Raw genomic sequence first — 19,866 nt, forward strand, 5'->3', positions numbered from 1 at the left:
AAAATTTTCTCTCATGTTCTCACAAAATATCTAGTCTTAAGGAATAACGGCAGCTTGATTTCAATTTATTTTTTTTTAACCTTTTAAAAACTTACTCCAAGGCTATCTTACTTTGATTTACTTGTCTTTGAGATCAAGGCAGGGGAGGGGGTAATTTACACATTGTCAGCTTTTCACAAAGTCTTCCTTAAAGCCATTCCTGAGCTTTTAAATATAACAGGACCCTGCCTTTTAAACTGCGAATTGCATCTTGGTGAGAATGTATTATGGCTTTTCAGTTGTTAGCATTAAGCTTCCAGATCTTTCGTGAAGAGATTTTCAGTTCCAGTGCTTGGAAACTGTAGGCCTGAGAATTCCCTCCAGCACCATCCTTGGGGACCACTGCCTTAAAAACCACTTAAGAATTGTGCGGATTTTAAAATTACAGTCAACAGACTCAATTAAAAAAAAGAGTTTCCAGTAAACTGCCTACAATCCCAATTCTCCCAGAAAAATAAATGTGTATGTAACAAAGAAATCAATGCACATTGAGACCAAACAGCTCGTCTTCTGCGTTGGGTGAAGCCTGAGTTATGACATCTAAATCTGGTACGGTAATGTGCCGGGCATTTAGCACCGTCCCCTCTGAGAAGTCTTCCCTGAGTCTTCTTGTCCAGTTTATATTCCCTTCTGTGCCCTCTGCTGTCACAGCACAATGTTATTGTGTCACTTATCTTCCTTTCTCAGAGTGCAAGCTGCGCAGGTAGGGCGGGGGATTTATTCGCTTTTATCACTCAGCACAATGGTTGGCACAGGGTTGGTGCCGATAACTGCTTAACAAATGGAGCCAATCACCTTGATGCTAGTGACTAACCTTTAGACCTGAATTTCCTATAGCATGCCGAATATCTCTATGCCGGGTTGTCATAACCACCTGGTTCAAGGATAAAGTAATTTAATCACCAACGGTTAGTACAGGTGATTTTCAGTTTCTTCCTTTTGTTTTTCTTAGACTTTAAAAATCTTTAGTGAACCAGTATTGTTTGGTTAAAAGAAAATTACCTATAGAAATGGTGTATCTTTAAAAAAGTCAGGTATGGGGCTCCTGGGTAGCTCAGTTGGTTAAGTGTCTGACTCTTGATTTCAGCTCAGATCATGATCTCATGGTCCTGCAAAGCCTGCTTGGGATTCTCTCTCTCTCTCTCTCTCTGCTCCTCCCCCACTCCTGCTTACTTGCACTCTCTTTCTCAAAATAAATAAGCAAGCATTTTTTAAAAAGTCAAGTATGTTCAGGGTGCCTGGGTGGCCCAGTTGGTTGAGGGTCCGACTTCAGCTCAGGTCATAATCTCGTGGTCTGTGGGCCCGAGCCCCGCATCCGACTGTGCTGAGAGCTCAGAGCCTGGAGCCTGCTTCGGATTCTGTGTCTCCCTCCCTCTGTCCCTCCCCCGCTCACGCTTGGTCTCTCTCTCTCTCTCTCTCTCTCTCTTTCTCTCTCTCTCTCAAAAATAAACATTAAAAAATATAAAAATAAAATTTTAAAAATAAAAAAAATAAAAATTCAAGTATGTTCATACCATATTGCTTAAACCACATATTCTTGCAGGCTGACAAAAACTCAAATCAAACTACATGAAGCGAAAGAGCGGATTGGCCATAAAGATTCTGGTGTCGCAGGATAACCATTAACAGGAATGTGGCAGCACTTGGTAAGTCCTACACCCTACAGTCTGGATGCCCTTAAAACTCTCTCTTATGTTCTCATCCCCAGCCCATAGAGCCAAAGAGATGGTAGGGACAATCCCAAGGTTTACCTTAGCTTCAGCCAGACACAGAAAAACTCTTCTAGTCTCAGCATTCCTACAGAACAGGTCCCTACGGAGACCACCTAATAGTGGCCAGAGGGACTGTTTGATAAATCCCACGGTAATCCTGTAGGTTGGAGGAATGTCTTCAGAAACTGGTGGGCAGATGCCGGGGGTGGACCAAGCAACAGGTTATCTGTCACGTATACTTCTACTCAGACTGTTCTCTTGCCCAGAAGTTTCCCCAATTATGAAAATGCTTCCAACCTTCAAAGCTCAACCTTAAATACCACTTCCTCTGTAAAACCTTTATGGATCTCTTTACTCACTGAAGTCTGAACTGTATCTTCTTTCCTTTGTGCTTTTCCTTCTGCCTTATTTTATACTGTTTATGTCTGCAAACTAACAACAGAAACATATATAATGGAATTAACTCTAAATTTTTAAGTCCTACCCGAATTGAAATTCTGATTCCCAGACTAACTAGCTAGGTGACTTTGGGCAAGTTATTTAGCTTCTGGGCTAGTTTCCTCATTTATAAGAAAAATGACAGGAGTTGAGGATAGAGTATCCTCTCTTATGTTCTTGTGTGGAAACTGCTTCACAGTGCTTGGCGTGGGAAGCCTTCACAAACTGCTAGCTTTCCTCCGTTGGGTTTCTCTTATCACTAGACTACATACTCCCTGAGATCAGTCAGGATTCCCCACCGTGCTTCTTACATATTTTAAAGGTAAGTAGTCTTCATCAAATGTTTGATTTGAACTCTTTTCTGATTGCTTTCCCAGACAGTGTGAATTGGTCGTATTAATATCTATTGAGAAGTTCTAAGTGCTTCGCGTGTATTGACTTAATTTCCATGGTAACTCCATGAGATAGGCTTTGTTGCTTCTATTTTATGGGTGATTAAACAGGTGCAGGAAACTTAAGGAACTCACTGGATGTCGGAAACGAGGGAGTGAGGAGCTCTAGGCCCTCCACTTCTAATCATCCCCGTTCGTGGTTTCTTGGTGGCAGGAAATAGGTCTACTATGAAACAGCTCGCATTGCTTTTTGTTTGAATTTGTTGAAGTTAAAGTAATCCTAACAGTTGCTCTTTTTCCCCTTAATCCGAAACTTCCAGGAGACTCAATAGTCTCCTATGACGACAATGACCTCTATCAAGATTTTACCAAAAACACAAATAATTGCACTTGAGCAGGAAGGACTCATTTACCATGCCACAAATTCCTAGGGTCCCCCCTTCCAGTAGGTTTCAATCTTCCGGATTATTTTGGAGTTTGACCCAGTCTATCTCCAAGCTGCCTACTAGAGTGCTACACCCAGTTAACAATTTGCATAACTGTACCAGCAAGCAGCCATGGGAACTGGGGGAAAGCAAAAAATAGCTAACTGCTAGGAAGAGGGTGAGAAATCCTGACCCTGGCTCTTTATTGTTGGACAATTTTCAGCGACACTTCGTTGTTGAAGCTCAATAGTTTTAATTTATTCATCTTCTCTAACTTTACTGTATCACACTAATCCCCATCATCACTCCTGATCACCCGTGAGAGGAATGACTTAGGGAAATGGGAAAATAGCACACAGGGGACGGTTTAACAGTGACTCCCGTACTCACATGCAGTAATGTTTCCAGGGCATTTTCACACCTTTTTCTTCCAAAAGAGCTTCACCTCAACTTTGTGATAAGGAAACAGTGTCTCCTTTTTACAAGTGAGGGACCAGAGGTTCACTGAAGTTAAGTGACCCAGCAGATGCCCATAAACGTGTGCACTAATATAGGTATTCTATCCAGGGCTTTCTCCACTGGCACAATGTTTTTGGAGACAGCAAGATGCAGCAGAAGTTTCTATTTGGTCACAGTTCGGGGCAGAAACGGAGCTATGGTAAACAACTGTGGGAAGGACGTATCAAAAGAAGAAGGGGTGGCATCGATGTGGCCAAGGGAAGAATCTAAGTCTTCTCAAGTCTGTGTCCTTCAGGGGCAAACTGTCTGGGGTTGGGGTGGGGGATGGGAGAGAGGACAGAGGATTCCCGTAGGAGGTGGATGGGCGAGCGAACACCGTCTGGCTGCAGTTTTGAGCTCTCCTTGCGGGCCAACGTTACACTTGCTTTTTTGTGTGAAGCTGAGATGCTGTAGAGTGTTGTCCATCTAGAACTGTTGGTGCTGCAATTCCTCACATAAACAAGTTTATACGGTTAGGTCTAAAATTCCAAATTTTGCTCCTTTTTTCTTAATTTCCAAAGTTCCACACGTCCTTTTCTGATTTATAGGGATGCTGCCCTCTTCATGGTTCAGTTTTCCTGTCTCTGTATTAGTAACTTAGTTTGTTATGTTTGGCAAAGAATTATTTGAGAGAAATCGCTCCGAAGATTCAGAAGTAAATCTGATTGATCCTAAAATCTAGCAAGTGAAATAAGGAAACGACAAATGTTTAATCAAAGTAAGCAATAATGACAGGTTTATTTAAAATTTCCAGTAGAGAAAACCCACTAGTTTTGGAATAAAAGTCCTCAATGTACGAGAGCATAAGTGAATATAAAAGATTAGCAGAAGAAAAATAAAACCAAACACAGTACAAAAAAAATCCTTAGAAGTTTGAAATGGATTTAAACAGGGATGTTCTTTAAATCCTCCAAATATTTAACAGTTGGTGAACAATTCACTTGAAAATTAAAGCCAGTTTCTGTAAACTCCATAAAAAACTGCTTATTAAATTGAAGCACTCCATACGGTTGGTATTGAGACATATAGGCAGTCGATTTCAGAGTAGCAGGAATTACTCATTTGCTCTCACAGTTACATGAATTAACCAGCTGCACAACTGCTTTTTGGAGAGGATGGGATAGAAGGCGCCCAAAAAAAAAAAAAAAAAAAAGAAAGAAAAAGAAAAGAAAAGGATAAAATGTCTAAAAAATTGAAACACAGCAAAATTCAGGCATCAGTTTGTTTCCTGAAAGTCACAAACTGACTTTTTACAGTATATTCTACATTTGCAGTTGTCATTTCCCTCTCCCCCACCCCCTCAAATACTAAGTCCACTAGTCTAATCCATTCTTAACTTCCAAATATTCTGTACATATATATTTAGCAAAGAGCATATACCTAATATTATTCTGACAGCAGTATGGTCAGCGTACAATTTTAGAAAGATTACTATGTATATCATCAGATTAAACTTTACTTAAAAAACAAACAAAACCCATTACTAAACAAATAGTTTTAAAACATTATGAAAACCCATGAAAATAAGACTCAACATGGGTTCTAAACCTGATAAAAACACACTTCAGAAAGACTATTAATGCTAAACTTCTGCCAAACGATGACCTTAAAGTGCCAAACACAAAAGAATCTCTTAGGACCATTTCTCTTAGGACCAAATAGATAATTTGTCCCTGGCTTGGCCATCTCTCCTTTAACTATACATGAAGTCCTGCTAAAAGTATGCATTTTAGTTGATTTTACAATAGAATGTTACAATGTAAACTAAACAGGTTCTTGATATCGACAGTATGTTACCAAGGTTTTTGTTTTTTTTATTTTTTTAATTTCTGAATCCAACAGTTGGTCACAGAGGTCAAGTATTATCAAGGCTCCTTTGTCAGTTCTTGATCGTGTCTGACTCATCCATCCTTCAAGTACATGCAAGGCTCAATAGTTTTCAAGAGGCAGAAGCCTGAGGCTGTTTAAGACACAGATGAAATAGGATTGTGAGGTGAACCCATCTGAGTAAGAACTTTATCCAGCCACTGGAGGGGGCCATGCAGGTGGATCTCAATCCAGCAGGGGGTGCTAGTAACATCCTGGCGGTGATATTCTGCTCCCCAACCCTAGAAGACACAGTGGAGGTCATTTAACTTGCTTCACTCCGTGATTAAACTTTTTAAGTAAGAAGAATTCAAGTAATCAGACACTCTTGATTAAAGACACAGATGCCTTCCATAAGACAGATGCTTGTGTGCACAAACACATACAGTATGGCAGGCAGTTTCAGGTGACGGGTGTGTTCTAGGCTCCCTAAGTTTCCTCCACAGAATCAAAGTTAAGAAGCACTGGTCTTGGGGAATGAAAGTTTCAAATATATTATAAGGCTATTTCATTTAACGAAGGCACCTTTTAACTTTTTATCATCAAGAAAATAAAGAAAAAGTCATGTTAGCCAAACTGACTTTCTGCTTCTTCCCTCCTCAGCCACTGAAGGTCCTCCTACCAACACAGAGCACTTGATCTTTCAGTCTCTAAGCAAACGGGCAGAGGCACATACATATCCAAAAAGCTATTACGGACACCAAAGCATTGCTTTGAATCAATAGATTCCATTATACATTTGTACAAGAAGGTAGTCTGCCAGACATCTTCAGTATGACTGAATCGGGACACTAAAGTTGCAAAAGACAAAGGTAATTTTGCAACTGCAATGATCAAAAACTCACTAGTGTGGTGGGCAATGGAATATAAAGCTCTCATAAACCCTTGTTTCATGAGGAATGTCAGAGAAGGCTGGGTTCTATTTATCTGATACCTACCTACTCCAGGAATTTCAAGAAGTACATATAAATATCAGAACTCTCAGGAAGAAGGTGTGATATATGAAGTGCATATGTATATACATTCATACATTTGTACAAATATCAATACACTGCTATGTTTAATTTAAAGGTATGTGTGCCTGTTTCCATTAGACAGTAAGTTCTTTGAAGGCAGGGATCAGATCTTATTTATCTCCATCTCAAACATCTAGCACAGTGATTGGCACAAAGCAGAAGCTCTAGAAATACGTGTTCAGCTGAATGGACTTGGATTTTTCAGATATATGGGGAATTTACTGTGCAAATAATTTAGAAAATGTATGTTTTAAAGTCCAAGATGATCATCTTCAAAATGGCAAAAAGACTGGCTATTAAAATTAGCAAAATGACCTATATAATTTCTCTAAGATGCTAAGTGTGCAAGGACAAGGTATAAAACCCTTATGGGGAACAATACCATATAAACACTATGCAAACTTGTTGTTGCAAATGTATGATAAGCAGCTGCCCTTCATCACGTCAGCAGGAGTTTTAAAACAAAATTTGTTCACCCTTAGCTTTCCAAATCCAGCTTCCCAGCTATGTCTATTATATCTTATATTACCCTCCATTCCAGTATATGTCACGTTATTTTATAATTAAGCATATACTAGGCTGTAAGCATTTGTGAAGCTAGAAACTTTAAGGTGCTTTTTTTCATCTTTGTATTAATTCTCTGGAATAGTGCTAAAAATATTTGCTGAATGAATGAAATCCAATACATTTTTAATGCATATCCTCGTATCATAAACACTTTTTATTAGTGTAAAGTTTGTTTTTATTTGTGTGTAAATAATTAAAAATCTATAAAAGTAAAACCATTAAAAGTGACAGGGTAAACAATATGAAATGAGTTTGAAGAGAAATTCAACTGGAGCAGTAGAGTCATAGATTCTTCTTGAGTGGCCCTTCAAGAATAATAGACTCATCAAGGGAACTCTGTAATGATTACCACAGTTCCCAACTCTATCCACCCATTTTAAAGATGAACATGAGGAAGGGCAAAAGATCCCTGTGCCTTAATCACACAGTTAAAATGGCAGCTAAGGGGCGCCTGGGTGGCTCAGTTGGTTAAACGTCCGACTTCAGCTCCTGTCATGATGTCACGGTTCGGGAGTTTGAGCCCTGAGTGGGGCTCTATGCTGACAGCTCAGAGCCTGGAGCCTGCTTTGGATTCTACGTCTCCCTCTCTCTCTGCCCCTCCCCCGACTCATGCTCTTTCTGGCTCTCTCAAAAATAAATAAATGTTAAAAAATAAATTAAAAAAAATAAAATAAAATAAAATAAAATAAAATAAAATAAAATAAAATAAAATAAAATGGCAGATAAAACTAGATCCTGGGTTTCCTGACTCTTAATAGTTATTCTTGGGCGCCTGGGTGGCTAAGTTGGCTAAATGCCAGACTTCAGCTGAGGTCATGATCTCATGGTTCGTGCCCTGTGTCGGGCTCTGTGCTGACAGCTCAGAGCCTGGAGCCTGCTTCAGATTCTGTGTCTCCCTCTCTCTGCCCTTCCCTCGCTCACACTTTGTCTCTCTCTCTCTCTTTCAAAAATAAATAAACATTAAAGAAAATAGGTATTCTTTCCTCAATACCAATAAAACAACAAATAAGGGGCACCTCGGTGGCTCAGTCAGTTAAGGGTCCAACTCTTGATCTCAGCTCAGGGCACGATCTCATGGTTTGTGAGACAGAGCCCTGAGCTGGGCTCTGTGGTGACAGCGCAAAGCCTGTTCGGGATTCTCTCTCTGCCTCTTCCCTGCTTGTGCAAGCACGCACCCTCTCTCCCTCAAAATAAATCAACTGTAAAAAAAAAAATTAAAAAAAAACCCCAACAAACAAAAACCATCGCTGGCAAGTCAGAGTCTTCATTTTAAAATTCATTTTAGCCAAATGCAAAGTCAAAAATTAAACCGTGAATGTTAATAGTGCATGAGAAAGATCTTTCCAGTCCCATAGGTACACAGCATATTGGTAAACTTCTTTAAAAGGTAAAAACCCTCCTTTAATACTAACAAGGTATCATACTCAGCCACACACACACATCACAAAACTGGTGAATTATGTTTCAAGAAAACCAACACCAGGAGAAAAAACTCAGAATCTGCTAATATGATTCAAGAAGTAAGAAAAAAATGATATTCAGGGAAAGGCATCTTTGATCTAAAGGATGATTAACAAAGTAAGGTTCCAAAATTACCCTCTGTAATACATACATTACAAAACAGGTTTCACAACAAGTTGGGTGAGCTTCTGAAGAGAGGACATAAAAGGTGATTGCCTCACCCAAATATATAATTAGTTTTGTTTCTCAAGGTAACAGAGGATGAAAATTTATCTTTGAGTATTTAGAGACAAGTTACTAGAATAAGTTACAACTCATGAAATCTAGTCAGATACTTGATATTTAATTTTGACATCTTAAAATTTTTTTATTTCTTGGAGGTGGAAGAGAAGGGAGAAAGAGATCAATTATTGTGAGCAATGTCTTTAACCTTCTCCATCCTCAACCCTAACAACAGTCTTAGAACGAAGGTATCTACTGATCTTTGGGCAAGGGTCTTATTAACTTCTGAATTATAGGAAAATCATGAGGTTTTACTGGAACCATTAAAAAAACCTGACCTATCACAAATAAACCCCAGCATGGTGAACTTTTATTTAAAAAAGATCACTCATTTATTGCTGAAACAAAAGCAACAAATGTTATCATCATAAAGGTACTAAAAACGCAGAATGAAAAGGAAGGGGGGTTTGTTTACTGAATTAATCTTTTAAGAAAATCGTGCATTTAAATTATATATGTTAAATATACAACAAAACATATTCTTATGGTATTACAGTAGCTAAAATAGTGCTTATTTGAAGAGGAAAAAGTTATTAAAGCCTGCTACACTGTTGACATTTAAATACAAACACTCCTATATTCTAATTGTATCCTAATAACCGACATCCTCACTAAAGTTTAAAAAATGCCTAGGTAATAATGTTGGCTTCTATGGACATATATCAAGAGGATATAGATTTATATACTGCGAGAAAGCACAGCAAACATGTTAAAGCCTAAGCAGAGGACTTACTTACTTTTACAAAGCTCATGCGGATAGTACACATTTTAGTGAGCTCATAGACTGTCTCGAAGCCATGGTTCACAGACTGTGCCAATAACTGAGCAAATTCTTGGTTATTAAAAATTTTCAAACTACACCCACTAGGGATCTTGCAAACAGTAGTGGGGTGAAATCCATGATGGTAGTTGCAGTTCCGACTTTGCACAAAGATGCTGCTGTCGCTGAGGCATTCGGCATACACTTCCCCTCCCACATAGTAAAGATGCACTCCTGTAGGAAGACAAGGGATGGATCATATTCATTATCATTTCTCACAGCTGAAAGGCATCTGTGTCTCTTCAATATATGAATTCACATGGATTTAAACTTTGGTTTTTCTCTAAATCTTGTACAGCTGATAAAATCTTAGTTAACCATATTAGCTAATACAATGTCCTTTTGTTAACGTGTATGTCTAAGAGGTTTCTAAGAAATAATATAACAACACAGTCTCGTAAAAATTAGTAGCGAGATACAGCAAGTTCATTTTGATAAGAGTCTAATGCCCTATTTGGCCATGGATTGAAAGCATATTCTCACTCTAAAAATACTGCATAATAAAGCAGGACTTTATTATTGGATTCTACATATACTCATATGAGCTCTCTTTCTTGCATTTATTTTGTAGCTCGGCTCTTTGAAAATGTTAGGGTAGGAGAAGGGAGAATCAAAAGTAAAAGGGCTAGAAAACCACATGGAGGAAGTAGTGCTGAGAGCTAGAAGATGAAGGTCTGGGGGGTGGAGGGGGGGAACTATAAAAATAATTCATACTGTGTGGAATCTGATCTCCCTGAACTACCATCTGCTCCAAACTTCTTCCTGTGACATCTTAGAGTGCCAGGAGTGTAGGAAATTGATCCTACCCAGCCTTTAAAAAAAGGAAACATGGGGGGGGGGGGGACACGTTCTGACAAAGCCCTACACCATTAAGGGAGATTATTATAGGCCACGCAGCAAACAGAGTCCCATGCCATGTGGCTTTAAACAATCCACCTTGCAGGCAACTCCAGCATGGCTCAGCCAATGCTAAAACTACGGTCTCCAATCCAATCCAAAATATTATGTGTTGTGTTACATGTACACACAATGTCTACGACTTCTGTGGCAATTAAATAGCTGCTGGAACAGAAGTCCATTTTCCTGCTTGATGTAGAGAAAACAATTTGAGAGAGAGAGAGAGAGAGAGTGCACGCACGAGAAACTGTGTGTATGTGCGTACACACACGTGTTTACTTTTTCTCCTGATTATAAAAATGAGGAATTTTCATTTTCAAAAATTTAGAAAGTAAAACAAAATATAAAGAATAAGAAAATATCATCACTTGTTTAGTGATGTAGAGGCAAAAGTTAACAGTTTGATGTGCTGTATTTGGTTCTATTACTAAACTTTCTCTGTAAACATTTAAAGTTATCTACACGATTATATGGATACAACAATTTACTTTAGCGATTCTCCCGTTACTGGACCATAGTGTTGACACTAATTTTCTTCTGTTGTAACAATGCCAGGATAAATGTCTCTGGATAATTTTTGATAATATCCTTAGGAGAGATTCCTGGAAGTTAAATCACTGGATCGAAAGCTCTTGATTTACTTTGCCAAACGACTTTCCAGAATGCTTATATCAATTTACACCCTACCGGCAGTATATGAGTGCCTTTATCATTTTGCCCATGCCAGTATTGAGTGAGTTTAAGACAAAAACAAATAAATTAAAATAAATTTTCGCTGAAAAACAATATTGTTTTCATTTACATGTGAGACTGGATATGCTCTCATATGTTTATTAGCCATCTGTGTTTCTCTTACGAACTTACTGTTCATATTTCTTACCTATGTATACTACTGGGGTTCTAATATTTTTATTATTTTTTTATGAGCTGCAAGTAAGATATAAATAATTTATTTCCTATTTGTTTCCCTATCAGTCCTTTGTCTTTTAATTTTGTTCTTGGTGTTTGGTTTTTTTTTTTTTTAACCTACAGAAGTTTGAAAGCTTTGAGTAGTCAAATTCTCTTGTGATCTTTTCTATTGCTTTTTATGCTTAGAAAATTTCTGTCTCCGATAAAATGTATTTTTCTTCTTGCTTTTTACCAGCTTGCCATTAAAAAAAAAAACCCTCAATTCACTAATCTATTTGCATATATGAAATGAGGTCAGGGTTCCTCCCTACAGCCTCAACTAAAAACTAACTTTGTTACTGCAGGACCATTAGAAGACTACTGATTTGTTATGCTTCACTTAACATACATTAATTTTGAAATACAACATAGTCTGAGTTTAATTTATTCTACCATTTTGTCTATACCCTGACTTAATTGTAGTTTCATAATTAACCTAACATCAAGAATTTTTTCTTTACTCTTCCATTAAAAAAATTAGCTATTTTCACTTGTTTAACCTGCCAGGTAATATTCAGATCATATTTTCCGACTTTCAAAAAATAACACATTGTGATTCTGGCATGGATTATTTTAAACCATAAATTGAATTAGGAAGAAAGGATATCCTTAAAATATTCTCACAATATTAAGCCTTCTCTTTAAGGAACACAGACTGCTTATTTACATATCTAAATTTTCTCTCTCAGTAAAATTTGGTTTTCTTTACCTAATTCTCATGTATTGCTCATTCATATTATTTCCAAAATTTTACGTTTTCTGTTGATATTAGAAGCATGATTTTCCTCTACATTATATTTTCTAACTGGTTATTGCCAGATTAAAGAAAACTGACATAAAATCTCTAAAACTAAATTCTTTAAAGGTTTCTAGATACACAACCATAACTTCTGAATAAACACAACGACCACGAGTATTACTATGTCAGTAATACCTACATCGGTGAAAGAAGAAAGGCACTCATCCATAGACTTATGGTATAAGTGGAAATTAATAAAAGCTTTCTGGAAAGTAATTGGCATAATATATCAAGACCCTTGACCTACTAACTTCAGTTCAAGAATCTCTCCCAAAAATATTATCAATTAATCATATCATCTGCAATAATTACAATTTTGGCTTATTTCCATTATCAATAATTCTACATTTGAATACGCTAGTCAAGATATCTGGAACAATGTTAAGTATCGGCATTCCCAGAATCCGTATTTTCTTCCTAATTTTTAATAGAAATATTCTAGAGTGCAATGGCTTTTTACTACTTTGGGGTAACGGTCAACTTTAGAACTTAATGAAAAATTTCTCCCTTGGTCCCAAATATATGCAATATTGTGTTTATGTACAATTTTCAGGGTTTGCAGATCATGGAAAGAGATCTATATGTTATGAACCTAGGTTCAAGCATTTAATCATTAAATGCGGAGTTTAGGATTTGGTTTTTTTCCCCCTTAATCATATTAAGGAACTATTAAGTCCTGTTTTAGGAGGTTTTTTTTTTTTTTGTTTGTTTGTTTGTTTGTTTTTTCCAGGATCGAGTATTGAACTTTACCTCAAATGCCTTTTAAGCATTTACTAAATGACCTCTTAATTTGGTCCACTGTTCTAAATTTTATAGTAGGTCATTTAAAAAAAATGTTTACTCTGGAAATAATTTCAAATGTACAGAAACACAACAAACAGCCAAGAAAAACAAAAGAAGACCCACGTAACCACTATCCTGATTCATTTATTGTGACAATTTATTCTATATTTTTTATCATTCGCACCTCCTTCCCCTCTATTTTTTTCACACACACTCTCATATGCATATATGTGTATATGTATATACATACATATGTGTATATGTATACATAAACATATACACACATATACATCCATATATATATTCTGACACAGATTTGTTTTAGATGGATAGACATTTGTATATATGCATATATGTGTGTATTTCCTAAGAACAGGCATACTCTCTTACATAGTGACAATATAGTTAGCAATGCCAATATATGTAACACTGATATAATACTCTCATCCAATCTACCGCTCATATTTTAACTTTGCCTGCTGATCCCAATAAGGTCCTCTGTGGTATTTTTCCTGTCTGGTACAGATCATGCCCAGGGTCAGCTTATTACCTAGCTGTCATATCACTTTAATCTCTTTTAATTTGGAACATTTCACACCTTTGTCTCTTGACATTGATATTTTAGAAGAATACAGTTCCTCTTCACCCTTTTTAATAGAATGTTCCTCATTTTGGATTTGTCTGAAGTTTCCCCATGATTAGATTCAGATTTGCATTCTCAACTGGAATTCTGCACAGGTGATGTTACTTCTTTCTCAGGGCATCACATCTGGTGGTATATGGGATCCATCTGTCTCTCACTGGTGACGATAATTTTGATCTCCCAGTCAAGATGCTGTCCAATGTCTCCACTGTATAACTACTCATTTCTATTCTCCCTTGTTACTAATAGGCAGTCTGTGAGGAGACACCGTAAGACCATGCAAATATCCTGATTCTTGCAAAAAATTCTCTCTTTAGTATTCACTGAGGATTCTTGCCTGATGGCTGCAAAATGATAACTTTCAAACTCTAGCACTCACTGCACATTTGTGAACCAGCTTTCCCCATTCATTCCTTATCCTTATCTATGTATTATTGGCACGAGCTTATAAATTACTATGGTTTTTCAGTGGCTTAAAATCCATGACCATACTTCATTATTTTGTTACTCAAACTGTCCCAGAAGTGGCCAGGGGAAGCACCTCCAAGATGGCTCCTGTGACACGCCTATCACTTTCATTGGCATCTCTTCACTTTCTGATATAACAAAATGTTCCAGGCTCAACTCTGTCTACCTGGTCCGGACTTGGGAGTCAGCCCTTTCCCTGAGGAGTCCTGACTCCTCTCAGTGGGAAATGGTGTTAGAGACGATGAGCTGAGAACCAGACGTGTTTATGGCTCCTGGGCATCCTTGCCTGCTGGCCCTTTCAGCAGACAGATCAGAAACTACATGCACGTATGAGCACATCTAAATATGCATACGCATACACACACACATCCACGTGTACACACATACGTACATATATTATTAAGTCATGATTTCACCCTGATACCTCCACAGGGTGAATTTTTTGCCCTCCTCCATACTTGTATGTTTCTTACTCCACAGTGAAAATCCAGGCTCCCGGAAACATCCACATTCAGTCATTTGCTTAATCTTATAACTAAAAGTTCCATAACTTTTATTCATACTGCTACTAAGCAATCAAAGCCTACTAAAATGAGCTCGGGATTTGTTTACAAGCACTCTACCCTACCTGGCCCAGACTGAAGAAACATAGCCAAATACTATATTCCTAAGTTATTCTGGACTGGTTCTTTCTTTATTTTTCCCAGTGAGTTATGGTACTCATTTGAAACATATTAGGTTTACTTGTTTTAACTTGCATTTAGTTTTAGGTTGTAAGTCACTCTTTAACAGCTATTTTATTCTGCAGCAAAACACAAGATGGAAGAGTGCCCCCCCCCCCCCCCGATCAATATTTCAGCTGGCTAATATCAATTCCTATGAGGTGGCAGGACACAAACACTGCTGACTGAAAAGTGAGTAGCGTCCTGATAATACAAACTGAAAAGCTATTTACAAACCAGAGCCAGTGTTTATTACCTGGTGTTTGCCCTGGTAGGCTGCTCCAGGAACAACTGCGTCAGTTCTAGGGGAACAGGGGCACAACAGACACACATGTGAAAGAGGTTCAAGTGAAAACTCACCTTTTCCAATATGCCGCCTGGTGTTTTCAATAGTGGAATTCCGGTTAACGTTGGAGAGCAGCCCAAGGCAGAAACGGTTCTTATTGTTGGAAGGATCGGTGAAACCATCCACCAACACACTTGTGGAGGAGGCATGGAACGCTTCGCCCACACGATTATTGAGCTCATAGTAGACAATAGAGCACCAGTGTTTTGGTTCCTCATAAGCGACCGCCTGAACATCTGTAAGAAAGAAAACCTTACAGTCAACCTCAGCGAGTGCCTCGGGCTCTCAAACACTGAAGCTGTGTTGTCAAACTGGCTCAGGACCCTGGAATGCAGGTACGGGACGGCAACTGCTATTAGAATGTATACGGTTTCTCTAGGATATCTGAAACAGGTACTCCTCACCTCACAAAGTGTGACGTCCTCCTTCAACTGGAAAATAATTTTCTCCAATTACTATCAGATAACCAAAACGCCAGCTAAGCAAGCATACCAACAGCATTTGCTGCACACTCACAATATGCTACTTGCTCTGTAATATGCCAAAATGGAAATTACCCCCACCACAGATGCTGGCTCACCATCTAAAGAAACACAAGTGGCAAGTGAAAAACAAATGGAAAGAGAACAATCGAGGACAGGAAATGTGCCAAAGGTGCTGGCAGAAAAAGGGTGACTTTCAACAAAGCCTTAGTAGGCCTATGCTTTTTCAAAGCAATGAAAATCGGTTTCTAATTATTGATAAGAAGTTCCCTTACTTCACATTAAGCTGCCAATAACTATTACAGCCACAGCTTTGCTCCAGTCCTTAAACTCAGGAAGAAATCTTGCCAGCTGGCCATTTTTACAGAATGAATCATATCTCTCTCATCCAGATTTCATGCTAACTTCCTTATATTTGCTTTAAGTCATGCAGAGCAGGTGTGTTTTGTCTCTCCATTCCCAGAATGGGCCAACAATGGAAATTACCCAACTTTACTGACAGGATGCAGCTTGTTAAGTCAAATCTCTTAAGACTAACAAATCTCCAAACAGAACATGCTTCTAAACATTTGCAACTAAAAGGTTCTAAAGATAAGTTCCTTCTGTAGTAAAACCTCTTTTACCACTGCTTTAGAGATTCCAGGAATATAAACCACGTATGCCCACTGTGCCAATATGTAATGATCTGAGGTTTATGAGGTCCTGAGCATACAAATGTACAAAGAGAAAGAATATCCACATTAGAAGCATAAACTGGACTGTTTAGGAAAAAGTACTTCTGTGTTCGTTTAACAACAACCTCCACAAATATCATAATGCACTTTATTTTAGAATTCGGTAAGGAAAACAGAACAATCCTTAAAAAAATCCACACACACATTAGCTGCTCTATATACTGGATCAGGTGAGCCAAAAACAAGCATACACTATCTTCCCTGCTAAGCAACTATCCCACGTCAATTTACTGTATTTCAAAGAATGAAATTTTAGTGATTTACATAGTGCTAAATCTTAAAAGAAGACTGTAACATCATTACAGAAGGCTTTTATCAGCTATCAGGATTGTTCAAAATACTACTCATTTAGGTCAGAAGATGACAACATTTTTCTATAAAAGACCAGAAAGATTTTGTGGGGCATATGGTCTCTACTGTAACTATTCAACTGTGCCCTCGTAGTGCTAAAACTGCCACAGATAATGTGTAATGGACATAGCTGTGTTCCCATAAAAATTTATTTACAAAAAACAGGCAGCAGGCTGAATTGGCCTGTGGGCTGTAGTGTGCTGACTCCTGCTTTAGGAAAACCACCAAAGGTAAAACAGTAAGAGAAAGGCCAACATTCTTTCCTCATGAAGATATTAACTGTGAACTTATTTCTAATGGGGAAATTTTTAAAAGCTATTTAAAGGAAAAATTTTAAAGCAATTTAAAGGCCTGTTTCCTGAAATCAGACATTTTAGGCTTAACAACAATAGCTACAGGGTCCACACGCTCATAGCTGTAGAGCAGTCCTGTGTCCATTCTCTCCTGCGATCCTTGTTCCCCAAATACCTATTCCAAAGATGTGTGAGACACAAGTCACTTTCCCCAACCAGAAGCTTTATCTGTTGGTTCATAATTATGTTTGGGAAGATGTTCTAGAGATTATCAGGAACCATCAGATACAGAGCCAATAAAGATGCAAAAATATTTTACAGATGAAAAAGGTGTACATTCAGGGACACCTGGGTGGCTCAATCAGTTGAGCGTCAGACCTTGGCTCAGGTTGTGATCTCATGGTTTGTGGGTTTGAGCCTCGCATCGGGCTCCACGCCGACAGCACAGAGCCTGATTCAGATCCTCTGTCTCCTTCTCTCTCTCTACTCCTCCTCCCCTCCCCAAAATAAATAAACTTTAACAATAAACAAATAAAATAGGAAGGTGTACATTCCAATTTATTACACTGCACATCTAAAAAAGGTTCTTTCGTCATCAGATTTTAAGAACTTACAAGATGTAAGCAACTCTGACAAAGTCTGAGATATCTCCAATTTTAATAAAGTCAGAATGAAATGAGACCTACACCTAGTAACTAGATTGCCTTAAAACTTCAATTTGCATAAAATTTACACAGTGAAGTTTCATGCCACGTGTTGAGTGCACCAGTGAAGCATCTTCCTCCACGAGAGGTTGTCTGGGAACAGTTTTCTTCCACCATTTGGTCATGACTTCCTACAGGTGCTCAGGGATTCTCCCGACACTCACTGCTCTCAGTTCTCTGCTCCGTTAGGCCTACCCCGCTAGCCACTGCAGACCTCGAAACACACCCATCCTCCACCAGAAAGGGAAAGGAATGACCCGACCTGCTTATAGGTTCTGCTTCTAAGTTCTCCCAGGTGAGAACAGGAAAAACACATGCCTCAACCCCTTTCTGTAACAAGGTTAGAAACAAGTAAATATAGCAAGAAAAAAATGTTAGTAGTTCTTTCCAGCTGCAGCTGTGTATGGATGAGGGCTAAGACTCTACCAACAAAGGAAACTTTGGGAAGCCTTGTTATATGAACTTCTAATTTTGGACATCACCAGTGACAGCCCCACTTCAGTAAAGTTATGCTCACTGTTTCTCAATACCTACCTTTGTCCTTCACTTAAAAATATTCTTTTATTGCCAATTTAAAATTATTAAGTATTGTGCTCAAAACAGATGACCACACAATTATACACAGGCCTTCATTAGTCAAATCAGTGTGTTTGTTCTTCATATAAAAGACTTACTTGTAATCCAAAAAATTCTCTCTATCCAGCTTCTCTTATTGTGCTTTCTCCAATAGCTATCTTTTTACAGACTAATAAACATTTGTGAGAGAAAGTAACATTTGGACAGATAAACTTTAGACACTAAAAAGGGATAAACAGCAATTCATTTTACCTCCTCTGTTGATTTCTGAAGGCAGTGAAGGTGCCATCATATTTGTGTCCATTGGCTGGGAGCCATCCTGGGTCATGGGGTCCTCAGGAGGCAGGTAAGCAGGCGGGGGCGTATCAGCTACAAAGTTTAAGAAAAAGAAAAGATTTCTTTATCTTTAAATAACCACACACACTTAAAACATAAATTCTGTGAAATTCCTGAGATTAAACTGCCATTTCAACCTCATCAGAAAATGGACGCTAGACACTGAACTCGGGTGTCCACTTCCTGAAAATGACCGGCATCTCGTGATTTTGTACAACCGTAGAGAAGATTCAGGGGGAGGAAAAGCACTATATGCCAGTTCCAGAAGTCATCTGCCTTCCAGGATCATGCTGTCTTGAAACAATCAGGAAAGCATTTAAACATGTTCTCATACAGTCCACTTTAAGAGGACCTCTGCATTTCATAGTTTCACTGGTGGATGGAAAACTTTTGAAAGCTACGTAGGATCTCTTAAGAAAAAGAGCTTCAGGGTTTCTTACTTTAAACCCACAGGCTTTTAGGAATTTACCAACGGAGTTTCACTATCGCCAATTAGTTTACAGATTTAAACTGTTAATTTCCCATGACTTCAAGCAATCTGTTAGGACTACCTTACCCCTACCTGCTTAAATAATCACTAGTTTTAAAACCCCTAGTAGCAGAATAACAGGAAATAAATCAGTTTATCACAGCCATCTTCTATTTCAGAATTTACATATGCTTCTTCTAGAAAGCTCAGTCAGCTGGCAATAAGAGGCAAACAACATGACTTGAAACAAAGAACACTAATATAGGTCTTTTGTGTTTTCTTAAATAAAATAAGGGGTATGGGTTCCCCACAAATAATCCTTTGTGATCAAAAAACAAGTTCCTTACTGGCTATTGTGAGCCCATCTAGCACACCAGACAGGGCAGGGAACAAAGTTTTACCTTAGGGAACCATGAATAACTTGGAGAAGTAGCCCAGATCACTCAGGGCAACTGCTGAACACAAATGGCTAATACTGCTGCTCCTTCACAGCTTTTCAGAGATTTCCAAAGACTGACTCTCCAGCTGAATTGCAACCCAGTAACTTCCACCATCCAGCGGCTAACAAGCAAGGACTCATGACACAACGACAGGACTATGGGGACCTTATCTGGATGCCTTTGTCACCCTTTCCTCCAGCTTACTTTAATTCAGCTTCTTCCCTGCCGCTGTAACACTGACTCCGCTTTGCTTCCAGCCAGGAATGAAGACCTAGAGCATCCTCTGAGACCAAATCCGATAAATTTCCACAAACGAGCTGGTGAAAATGTCCTCAGCAGCCTGTGGCACCAGCAGCACT

At 38.4% G+C, this 19,866-nt stretch overlaps 1 protein-coding gene across 6 annotated transcripts in view; it reads right to left on the bottom strand.

Moving 5' to 3' along the window:
- Positions 1-4,212: 4,212 nt before the first annotated feature.
- Positions 4,213-19,866, bottom strand: part of SMAD1 (SMAD family member 1) — an 80,389-nt gene continuing 64,735 nt past the window's right edge. For all 6 annotated transcript variants that reach the window (XM_030312992.1, XM_030312989.2, XM_030312988.1 and 3 more), the window contains exons 4-7: positions 18,515-18,631; positions 15,137-15,358; positions 9,434-9,690; positions 4,213-5,612 (exon numbers count right to left, since the gene is read on the bottom strand). In XM_030312992.1, the coding sequence (XP_030168852.1) occupies positions 5,469-5,612; positions 9,434-9,690; positions 15,137-15,358; positions 18,515-18,631 (740 nt within the window). In that variant the 3' untranslated portion in view covers positions 4,213-5,468. The remainder of the gene's footprint in view (positions 5,613-9,433; positions 9,691-15,136; positions 15,359-18,514; positions 18,632-19,866) is intronic.

Source organism: Lynx canadensis, chromosome B1 (assembly GCF_007474595.2).
Source record: "Lynx canadensis isolate LIC74 chromosome B1, mLynCan4.pri.v2, whole genome shotgun sequence".
Taxonomy (NCBI): domain Eukaryota; kingdom Metazoa; phylum Chordata; class Mammalia; order Carnivora; family Felidae; genus Lynx; species Lynx canadensis.